The sequence below is a fragment of the Sturnus vulgaris genome, chromosome 3, assembly GCF_052056855.1.
Source record: "Sturnus vulgaris isolate bStuVul1 chromosome 3, bStuVul1.hap1, whole genome shotgun sequence".
Classification (NCBI taxonomy): Eukaryota; Metazoa; Chordata; class Aves; order Passeriformes; family Sturnidae; genus Sturnus; species Sturnus vulgaris.
In genome coordinates, this window is record NC_142245.1 from 45103845 (window position 1) to 45116024 (window position 12180).

General features: G+C 38.1%; 1 protein-coding gene across 3 annotated transcripts in view; it reads right to left on the reverse strand.

The window, feature by feature from the left end:
• Window positions 1-12180, reverse strand: part of PCNX2 (pecanex 2) — a 152272-nt gene that overhangs the window by 105658 nt on the left and 34434 nt on the right. For all 3 annotated transcript variants that reach the window (XM_088161508.1, XM_088161511.1, XM_088161510.1), the window contains 5 exons: window positions 11552-11687; window positions 8396-8538; window positions 7103-7256; window positions 6973-7005; window positions 200-371 (listed from right to left, as the gene is read on the reverse strand). In XM_088161508.1, coding sequence (XP_088017634.1) covers window positions 200-371; window positions 6973-7005; window positions 7103-7256; window positions 8396-8538; window positions 11552-11687 — 638 coding nt within the window. The remainder of the gene's footprint in view (window positions 1-199; window positions 372-6972; window positions 7006-7102; window positions 7257-8395; window positions 8539-11551; window positions 11688-12180) is intronic.

Here is a 12180-nt window from a genome sequence, read left to right on the forward strand (position 1 = left end):
ATGAGCCTCATTTCATTAAGAGCTCCTTTTGCAAGAGGGAAGGTTGCCAGCAGCCCCTTGCCTCATCTTAGGTCATTCCAAATGTTTTTATCAATTTGACTTTGACTTGTGCCTCCATAACTTGCATTTGATTGCCAGCATGGGAAAACAGACTCACAATTAATCCCTTTTTGCAGTCCTAGGAAAAATATTGACTCACCTATTACATGGTCTCTGGCTGACTGGAGAGATCTGGGTGAGAAGAGCTTCAGGCCATACATCGTATAAACAGGAGGATTTGTGTCTTTAGATCCAGCGTCTAGCAGCAAAATAAGGCCACATAATATACAAAAATAAACAGGTCTGCTGTAGATTATGATTTTATTGTGTCCCTGGAACAAAAAAAACCAAAAAGTTAGAATTTTATATTCATTCTTCTACTGCGTGCACTGCATTAACCTGGAGAGAGGGTCAGGGGTCAGACAAAATATTTTAATGACTTATACATAATAAGTAGTACAAGGTATTTTATCTTCTCCAGACTTGAAAAGTCACAATGAGCAGTTAAGACTGACTCCAGCAATCATTTATGCTTTTGAAAACCTACCCTTCTGGACCTTTCAAAATTTACTAATTCCATAAGTCATCATTTTCTGTGGAGAAAAAAACCTCCATCTGTCTGAGTCTTTCTTTTCAGTAGAAAAATTATTTTTCTCTATATTTCTTTTATTTTAATGAGTATCTGCTTCAGGTGACTTGACTTTTTTTTTTTTTTTTTTTTTTACTTTATGAAATATAAAATTAACTTAATTTTTAATTGAATCCCCGGAAGAAAAATTTAATAGAGCACATCCCTGGTAGTGTATGAGGCATGGGGATGGATTTTTCTTCACCAATTTAACTTTGTTTCTTTGAGCCACTTGACAGCAAATCAGCATGCCTTCTGAAGGGGGTGACACTCATCAACAGTTTCTGGTCTGCTTCTCTTGAGGCACTTTGAAATGATGATCCAAAGGAATCTCATCTAATGTCTTTCACACATGTCTCTCACACAATTGATTCCCACTAATCCTACAAAACACTCTTGTGGGCCTGCAGGCCAGGGGAACTAACAGACACTTAAGAAGAACCTTAATAGTTCTCCTGGTAGCAAGCTTAAGGGTAACTAAGACATTTTAAACACTGACTAGTCAAAAGATTCCTTGAGTGTGAAAAGCCAGGAGCAAATCCAAGTTTGCCTTGCATAAAGCTGCCATGCAACTGTTCCTATTTGAAAAATGCAATTTAAGTGAGTATAATAAAAGATCATGTCTTTTTTTGAGTCTACTTACTGACTTGAAACTGCGGCTGTGTTTGTTTGGCTGCCAGCCAAGCTCGTATGTTAGATTGCTATTAACTGCTCTGTACTCTCTTTTGGGATCAATCAGTTAACAAGGTGGCAGATTACTGGGAACTAGTGGGCTTACATCGTGCCTCACATCCCTGGAATATGAATCAAGTCAGGGACACAAATCCTTGCTGTTTAATCAATTTCCATTTTACTATTGCTTTTTTTTTTTTTAATAGGACACATATTCACAAAATAATCCATAGAAAATTATAAATATAAAAATACTACTTTAAAAAGAAGATTAATTTAAACTATTACTTTCTGGCCTTTTTTAAACTTCAGTTCATTTATGTAAAATATGAACTGTGTCTTAGGAAAAGAAACCAATAAATATGCACCTAAACAATTGCTTTATGTTTTATATCCTGCTGCTTGCTCCAGACCAAAGTGTTTTATCATGATGTTACATTCTTGTCTTACCTCTTGAACTATGGAAGCCAGTTTTATCTTTGCATGGTGATTCTTTGAAGGCAGGGTAAGACAGATTTGATGACTACAAGCCCAGAGGTTTAAATCCACACACCTTGCAGCTCCATGCAGAACACTGACATACTCAATTAAGATTACAGTGCATATTTAACTCTTATTTCTAAAGTAGTTTATGGTGCTCTGGGTGAAGAATTGCCTGAAGGGTGGGCAGAACTCAAAGGGCTGCAGTGAAAGGGGCCACATCTGGCTGGTGACCATCAGCAGCAAAGTTCCTCAGGGCTCAGTTCTAGAGCCAGTTCTACTCAACAGATTATGAATGATCTGCATGTAGGAACCGAATGCACCATTTAGCAAGTTTGCCAGAGCTGCTGCTGACTCTGTTGAAGGTCAGATGGCTCGCAGAGGGGACTACATAGACTGGAACGTTGGGCAGTGATTAACGAGATCCTCCTCCTACGGTGGAGTAATGCTGGGCACAAGTATCAATTGTGAGAGGAGTGGCTGGTAAGCAGCCCCACAGAAAGGGACCTAGGGGTGCTGCTCACCAGCAGGTTCAATGAGAGTCTGCTGTGAGTGCCAACAGCCAAGAAAGAAAACTGCATCTGGGGTGCATCAAACACAGAAACACCAGCTGGTCAAGAGGTGATTATCCTGCTGCATTCAGCTTTGTAGCAGCCCCACCTTGAGTGCCATGTGTTTTAAACTTCACAATTTAAAATGGATGTGAAGGTCCCTGAAGGCATCCAGAGGACAGCAACAAAGCTGGTGAAATGGTTGGAAAGAATGTCCTATAAGGAGAAGTTTAGGATTTTGGGCTTGTGTAGTTTGCAAAGGACAAGGCTGAAGGGCAACTTCACTGCTCCTTACAGGTTCCTGAGGAGGGGAAGTGGAGAAGGTGGGGCTGATCTGTCCCATCCAGTGACAGGATGTGAGGGAATGGCTCTAAGCTGCATCAGCAGGGGTATTGCTTTCAAAAAGCTGGTCAAGGCTTCCTAGAGAGGTGGTTGATGCCCCAAGCCTGTCAGTGTTTAGAAAAGGCATTTGGACAATGCTCCTAATAACTTGGTTTGACTTTTGGTCAGCACTGAAGTGGGCATGCAGTGGCACTGGATGATCATTGTAGATCACTTCTATCTTAGTTAGAATAGAATAGAATAGGCTAATTCAATCATGCTAACTACAGTAATGCCACTTATGATTGAGGAAGCAGATTCCAGAGTTTTTCTGGAAGCTGCAAAATGTGAGCAAATACTACCTTCCCTGTTTTTCAGGTGGTGGTGGTGGGTAATGAGACAGAATCTTGAAATCTTTCTAGAATCTTATCAACAGAAGCAAAGCAATGCAGCAGCAATGCACTTAGAAGGGCAGTTTCTGCACAGATCTTGCACTACTTGGGATGTCCTCAAACTGAATGAGCTTCTTAGAGCACAGTGAGTACTCCAGTCCCCATATCTGGGGAACATGCCACACAGCACAAGAAAGAGGAACTGCTGCGAGTGTTAGTGTGGTATTTCACTGTCATTTACATGCTTCATGCGAGGGGCATTATTTGGGCCAGAACTGGTTTGAGGGCAACAGTGAACACCTTCTGGGGAAGAAAGAATCACTTCACAAACGGCACAGCCATTGGATAGACATTACATTTAATTTTTTAAGGTTTTAGAAAGAAACAAACAGAAAAATAAGGGCAAAGCCCTCCTGTTCCTGCCACTGACAGACAAAGCTAGGCAGCCCTTCACCAAAATGGGCATTTGGCAGCACAACTTTAGTTTAACGAGGTCTTTTAGATCATTTTGTTTTACTAGGCAAGCTCACCAAATTTTGAGACGCAAAACTGATTTAATCTTGGTGAAATGACTCCACTCTGCATTCTTGTTTAGAGGAATTTAAATAATGAATCAAAATTCCTTTTATATTTTACATCTCATTTGTTAAACAATCTTTTTTTTCCTTCACTAATAAAAAGCCCTTCCTTTCCCAAAATGTGCTAAAAAAAGTCACTTTTTATCATGTCCATGTTTCTCATTAGTATGTCTCGGATACATATTCACATCGTACTAACACAGCAGTGATGCATCTCATATTTCTATAAAAATATTAAGACTTTCAACAAAGAATAATTTCACAAACACGTTTACTAAAACAGTAGTTTTGACTGTGAATCATTTTGATGGGAAAATTTTAGAAAGATCTAATTTTTTTTATTTTATTTGTGGGTGCACACATGTAAGAGGAGAAAGACAGAAGGCTTTTATATATAAATGTGCTCAGTTCTACAGAAAAGCTTACATGGACAAATTAAAAATACTTTATAAGTGCCTTATGGGATTTAGGAAACTGCCTATGGTAGCTACACAACCAAGTCAGCTATCTGCTTTGGCACATAACAGGACTGAGACAGTGATTATGCAAGAGATTCTCTAACTCTTAACTTAACTCAGTTAAGAGCCCAACTGCAATATTTCAAGCTCAAATGCCTTTGTAAGCCCAAGCTAGATCCTGAGCTATACACGTGTCTTATGAGGTACCTTGAGACAAGCTCTCTTGATCCTTCTATAGAGCCATTTACTAAATGTAAAACCTTGCCTAAGGTTTTTCTAAAACCTTTGAATGCCCATGTCAAGGATCTCCTGGCTCTCCGAATTTTAATACTCTGCAGTCACCAGTAGGTTGCTTGTATCAGGGCACTAACAGCAAAATATAACACACTTTGGAATGAACTTGATTTTGTTCTCTCCACGACTCCAGTGAGGAGGCTGTTCCCAAATTTCACCATCCCAGAATCATGTACCCCTGTGTAAATAGCAGCTAAAGGCCACCAGATCCCAATGGATAAGAACTGGAAAGGATACAACTCCAGCTGAGAGGAAAATTAGACTCTCATCTTATAGCAGGCTAAACATGCAATAAATGACAACTCTTCCTCAACAGCAGCACGTGAATACATTGGCACTCAGGAGCAGTTTGGAACAAAAGCTTATGGCATGTCCAGGTATTGTGTTTTCTGAGCTCACTGGATACTGTTTTAAAAGAGTCTTTCAAAATGCTACAGGCTAGAGATGACAAACTCCCACCAAACAGTAACAAACTGCATATAGGGAAGAAGTTTGGAACCTCCTTGGCAGCCTGAATAACATAAGGCATTAGTGGCTGCTCATGGATCCTTGAATAGAACTTAATTCACTGTGCAGATCTGCGGCTCATGATGGTTTGTTCCACACTCAAAAAAATCTCACCTGCATTTTCATTCATGGGCATGGTACAGATCATTCTTTAATCCCTCTGCTGTTCTGCATCCTTACATTAACATCAAGAGATATTATTCTTTTTTAATTTACTGCAGTTACATGAATTATAAAACAGTACGCAGAGTATCTCTTCTCGCCTTCTCATTGTCCTATTTCTGAGGTGCTTAGTAGCTCAGGCAAGCCTTTACAAATACCTATTGTGTTAAAAAGCTATGATGTAGGAATTGCTAATCTTCTATTTTAGCATGATGACACCTCCACCCTTAAAACCGTTAGTGGAAAAACTTTGTAAATTTTATTTCTATTGGAGTTTGTATAATGCATCAAAAAGTCTGCAAGAAAGTATCCCTAATAAAGTTTTGGGAAAGAAAAGGAAGATGGGAATACACCTATTGTTACTTTGTTCCATTGCTGCATGACTTATACATACAGAACAATACAGCAAATAACACTTGTAATGGTACTGTGAGAACCTGAAATTCAGACCTAAATTCTGCACTACCTTGTGTTTAATACTATAAAAAAAATATGGGCTGGGAATGTTCATAATGAAGTTTTGATTAAACTGTTTGCCACCCACTTGAAACAAATGTACACATTACTAATGTCTGATTAAGTGCAATGTACTTGATTACAGTTCACATTATTACATCTAGACAGATGCCAGTTGAGCTGACTTTATATTATAAACATAAATTATATACTCACAAGATCCCCCAACTTTTCACTGAGACTGGACTACTTCTTTATTGAATTGAAAATATTATCCTACAATGGGTAAGTTGCTGTTTATTACCTTTCTCTACTTTTTATGCAGACAGGTATTTCCTATGAATTATAACCAAAACCACCGTAACCTCACACCTTAATAACTGGCATGGAAAAGAAACTGAGAATCTTCTGAAATCCATCTAGTGAAGCATGCAGAATACATACATAAATAACAACAATTTCAAGTTCACCCTGTATTTCTAGCCTCTAAACTGACAAAAATAATGGCTCCCTGCCAAAGGGAACTGATCCAGCAGACCTGAAGTTTTCAACATGTCATTTTTGAAACCTGAGAGAAGGTATCCTCAAAAATATTCAAAGAGCCAAATAAGAGACATAAGCAACTAGCATGCAATGTAAAAGAAATGAAAAGGCATTATGGCCACTGAAATGTCTTCCAAGATCCACAAATAAAAAATGCTGAGACACCGTGATAGGTGGAGTGGTAAGGTTAAAGTCATAGGATGGTGCCCACCGCCTTGCAGAGAACCAGTTCTTTACACAAGTCTGTCCTTGTTATAGGACTGTTTTAGGGGAATCATCCTATCATCAATTTCTTAGATATATCCAGTAAAAAACCCCATAGCAATCAGCAAGGATCCTTACATCCTGCATTCACCCAAAGATTTGGCCATTTCTTCAAGATGCAAGAAGAGAAGCTGTGACAATATTGTAACAAAAGGAAAACATCTGTGCCATTTGATGAGCTAATAATACTTTTAATAAATAGATCTTCAGTAGGAGATTTAAAAACTTCAAGTATTGAGCCCAACTCTTAAAGAAAAAAAAAAAAAATCGCAACTGAGCAAAGACTGAGCTATTAGTCTGGAACTTCTGCTCTTTTCTGTTTGTTTCTGAAAAAACAAAAGGTTTGTGTGATGTCACAGGATCAAATATCAGCAAGGTAGTCCAGATAAATTTTTTAATGCACTATTAACTTAAAGAAAAAAACACTTTTCTAATAGCAGTGATAACTTCAAATAGCTTTAAAATAATGAAACCTAGTACAAAGTCTTGAAATCACAGATGTCTTTTTCCTTTTCAATAATCAGCTAGAACAGCAAATAACTAATACCTGTGTTTCACTGAACAGCCAGCTGTTTCACAGTACACAAGTGATAATAAAGGAGAAAGACTTGTTTTACTGAGACTTACATGTATTGGCGAAGCAGGATCAGGCTGAACACTCTAAACACAGAACAGAAAAAAAGATGTTTGCTTACATGATTTTGTCTTTGTAGAAGTTAGAAGAGAATTCAGCAATTGGCTATGAAGTGAGTCCTACCTTGAGGAGAGAATACTGGCAGCTAGCCATTACGAGACAGAACAACAGAACCCAAATATCTTTACAGAAGCCTTGGTTCAGAGTCAGGAATCCAAGAAGTGAAACAAGAACTACTAGAAGGACAGCAAACACATTTTCCTTTATATCTTCTGTCCTATGTGAATAAAAGTGTTGGAGAAGTACAAATATTTATAGATTCATTAGAGCAAGGCAGTTGAATTTGTAGCTGGTATAAACTGTCAGTGCTGCAGCTAACAGAATTCACTGGATCCCATAACTACATATCTCTGTACAACAGTATTTCACCCCCATGCCAAAAACCTTATCCAAAATGATAGCTAAAATGTATAGGAAAAAAAAGCGATATGCACTGAAGTCTAATATCCCTTCCCATCTCACTTTCCAATTAGAATTCCACAATGGAGATGATTTGAATGTAGAAAAGTGTATGCTTAAAAAAGCATAAACAAACAAAATTTAAAGATCTATACACAATCAACTACAAATAAAATCAAATACCCAAACACTTTTAAATGAGGAAATAAGGCATTCCATTAATGAAAAATATACATCTGACAGCAAAGAACTGGATGAAAGACCAAATTTGTCATCTGATGTTTTATTTGTTTTATCTGTTCTGTTAGAACATGGAAGCTGAGATAAAAACCAGTGTTAATATTCAGGCTGTAACAAAAGAGCTTATCAGCAGAGAAGATTTCCATGTAATTGAAACACAGAGATAAGACACCATAGATAAGTAAATATCTGCTCTGGACTTACAGCTCCCTGACATGTAGCCTGATTTCTGCATCAGGTAAAACTGCCATCTGAAATTTCTGCTGTGGAGCCCATATTAACCCATATGGCACTGCACCCCCAACAGAAGTACAGACAAATAAACTTGAACTGGAACAGAAGCAGCAGCTCAAAAATCTTCACCTGAATACTATCCTAAAAATCATTTTCTCTTTTTAAAGATCGGAGTATTTGGTTTACAATACCCTGGGACCCTTCTAGTTCTGATTTTCTCATCAGAAATAACTGAATCTGTAACATCTGTGAGTCAAATTCCAGACTAGTCTACAAGCCTGGTATTCATATGAATCAAAGTCTCTATCTGCAGACAAAAGGTAGCAAGAACCACTGAAACCAACCCTGAACTTCAACTTAAAACAAAAATACATCTATCTACTCAGCCTAAATCTTCCTACTCTAGCGGTCAGCATTGCTTCATGGATATGTGGAGCCATCCATTGCAACAGTACATAGAGCAGCTTTAAAGAAAGATCTTACCTGTCCAACAATGCCAACAAGGTAAGACGATCATACCAGACTTTAATCCACTTGCCAGGGAATATAACAAATCTGTAAAACTGCCTGTTCAACTTCCTTTGTGCTGAAGAACATGAAGAATCCTCAGGGTCCTGGCTGAGCTGCTGTAAAAACAAACCAGAAATACACAAAACTCTCTCACACACAAAGCTGCCAGCAAAACAGGTGTTCAAAAGGCCACATTTACAAGAAGTATCAGATTTTTTTTGTTTTTTAACTAAAAGGGGTAGTGGGCACATATTAGCATATTAATTTTCTTAATTTTAAGCTAGAAACAAAAATATCACACCAGCTTAATTGTTGCAGATGAACAGAAGCTATATTAATTATGGAGCTCAGTAGTGAAAACATGCTTGAAAAAGTAACATTAAATATTTATTTAAAAAGTAATTATTTTTTAGTCCAGATCCAGTACTTGTCTAAAGTTTTTTTTTTAAGATTTTCCCATGTATCACGCTAATTACAGCACAACACAAAAACAGGACAGGACAAATCTTTCTTTTTAAATAAATAAATTTAAAAATAGGCCTTAAAGCCTAGAGGTGTGACTTATCAACTCTTCTTCCAGAATACAGCTTTGTGTATCTTTTCTGAGATGCTTTGAACACCACATCAGGTGTGCCTCCTCAAGAACAGCAAGAGGAGGAAAAAAAATTGGCAACAAGCACAAATAGCATAAACAGCACTAATTTAAGAGTCTCTAATCTTACCATCATACTCATAAATCCACCCTTATGAATATTGCTTTTGCCAGATTCTAAGGCTTTTTCCAGCTCTTCTCTACAACTCTCCTCCAACTACCTGCAGACCATCAGCCAAGCCTGCAAAGCTAGACAATAGACAAAAAATCTCTGCAAAGCAGTGATTTCTTTCCAAGGTATACCATTACTGATGTCATGGAGGAGAGGAAATCACTTCTTTTTCTTTCAAGAAGAAGAATTTGAGATTTCAAATCACTGTGAAGCCCAGTGGTTTTCAACCTCCTTTTCCCCACCCCTCCTTAAAGCTAATTAATCAACAAATATACTTACTACGGAACTCTAGGCAATGTCTACATTAGAGTTACTTATGTTAGATTAACTTTCCTAGTCAGGGAAGGGGATTTCTGTGTGAAGTAATGGATTGCCAAATTATAACTGTTAGCAAAGCACAGTTTTTTAAACAACCTGTCCACCTGCATAAAGGAATTGTTAAACTTTTTCTCAGAATATTGGAGTAATTTCTAATCTTCACTTTCCAGGAAAAGGAATTTTGCACAGAGTTTACACATGACAACGTACTACTGTGCATCACCTGGGAAACAACTCGTTGATATTCTCAGTCTGCAGGCAAACAGGAGGTGAAACAGGCTAGCATAAGCTCTGGAGAAAGAAATTCAAGTTTAGGCATTTTATCTCATGCCTCCAATTGACTGAAAGTGTGCAGGGCCAGGGAGTTCAACTGCTAGTAGTGCAGGACAATCCCTCATATTTCTGAGCATTGAGACATACAAGGGGATGCTGGGTTATTTGGCATTCTTGCCTTTATTAACAATTCTGAGCAATTTAAAGGCCATGAGACCAATAACAATCCTTTCATTACACTGACTTTAAAATCTGAAAGTAGCTTATGTAGTTCAAATTTTAATATTTTTATTACTACTTTAAAAAAGTAACTTAAACATGGGGTTGGGGCATTTTAAAGAAAAAAAAACAAGTTTAAAAATATTATAGTTACTAATACTGGCACAGTTTTGTTTCTCTTGGGTCCTATTACTCAACAGAAAGTAAAGCGAAACTCAGTCCACTGCAGTCATTAACTTCACACATCTAACATAGATTGCTTGCCATAAATAGATAAAAAAAATCAAAACAGTGGCAGAGAGTTCACTAAAAACACCCGAGGATCTGATCATTGAGTCCCCAGCACAGCCTAAAGCGCCTTTAGCTGAGTGCATAAGTGAACATTTTGGCTCCTGAGGAACTGTAACCTTTGGATTAAATCCTCTGTGTGAGTCTTGTAGCACTTGGGCTGGAGTCAGATTTGGGAAACTCTCTGACTAGCCTTTAGCAAGTCACTCAAGTCTAACCATTTATCCTATCTAAAAAGGGCTTATAAAAATCCACTACATAAATGTATATGGTGCCAGCAACAGCCTGAAGCACTAGCTTCATCGAAATCAATGACAATGCTTCTCCTGACTTATATAGGCTCAGAATTTCATGCTTAAGAAAAAAAAGAAATCATAAACCAGGATGTTCTGAAATGACTGCCTGGCCTGGCTACAAATTTGCTACGTGACCTTGAGAAGCAGTCCCCCTAAAAGAGAAAGAAGAAATGACAATTGTTGTCTAATTTACAACACTCTAAATATCTGGAAAACATCTCAGCCTTTAGATGGAAGACACTGTCCAAGTATGAAAGACACTATTTGGGACAATATACTGATTTTTAGTTTAAAATAGTTTCTTTACACAACTTGCTTCTAGCTTAACGTTCCTGTTTGAAATCTAAGATGAAAAGCAATTAACTATCATTTTACTGTTATTCATAACGACCAAACTAGAATTTGCCATGGCAGAGAGAAAGTCAAAGGTATTATAAAAGGAATTGTAAAAACAGATTATAGCCCTAAGTCACAGGCCCCAAACACTGTAAAGTTCATGTCTACATAAGACTATGCAAACTGAAGTCTGAGGGCCTTTTTCTTTTACTAGCAGCATTGAGGAGGTGGCTTCAACATTCCACACCAAACATTCAGAGGTTTGGTTGCCCAATTCAGAAAAGTGAAACCAGACATGAGGTTTTATGACAGCAATGAATATGGAATAAACACTTCATACTAATAAAATCTGGTGGTGTGTCTAAAATCCCAACAGCTGTGTCCTCTTCCAAATGAAATATGGTTGAAGATAGAAGATTAACTTTTTCAGTGATGGAGTCTTTAAATAGGCCCCTAGGACACCACAGTGTCAGCAGAAAATAGCTGAGTTGCATCCATCAACATAAAACACATCTTCTCCCACATGAGCAATACTAGGAAAAGCAGTATAGCAAAATCAACAAAATTGTCTCAGGAACAAGCCTGCAGCATTTGTTTATTGAGCAGTTCATCAAGACTCTGATATTACAATGTACCCGTGGGTTTTCTGAAAGTGTCCTTCTGGCCACCATCAGTAGGAGCTGCTGTTGAAGCGCACTGGCTGCTTGATCCCCCGAAGACGGCTCTTGGCTCTCCGAGGTGGTAGTACTGGAGGAGCTGAACTGTATTTCACTGTGCACAGAGGACAGGAAAGAAAGAGACTGTTTTAAGCAGCAATATTTTCCTAACAATTCTGAAATATTACAGGAGAAAGCTTGTAATTACTCGACTGGTTGGCTCACAGGACTTGGGAACCTTCCACCTTCATATCTGAAATCCAGCACAGATCCACAAAGCAGTTAACCCCCAAATTCAGATATACTTGATTTACTACATCCACCACAGATACAGATACTTCTGTATCACAGCTTTTCTCATCCTGAGATGAACACCCTCAAGGAATCACACTTCAGAAGTGCCTTTTTCTGTCCATTGACAATTTAAGTTTAGAGATGCACATCTACAGAGCAAAATGCAAAGTAGATACTGCAAAGATCCCAGAATAGCTTCCAATGAGCTCACTTAGGTACCGAGCTAGTGTGGTTTCACCTGCACTGAATTCGCTGAGTACTGGTTTACCCTGCTGAGAATTCAGGCTACAAGAACTTCCTTCTGCCCTAGTAAG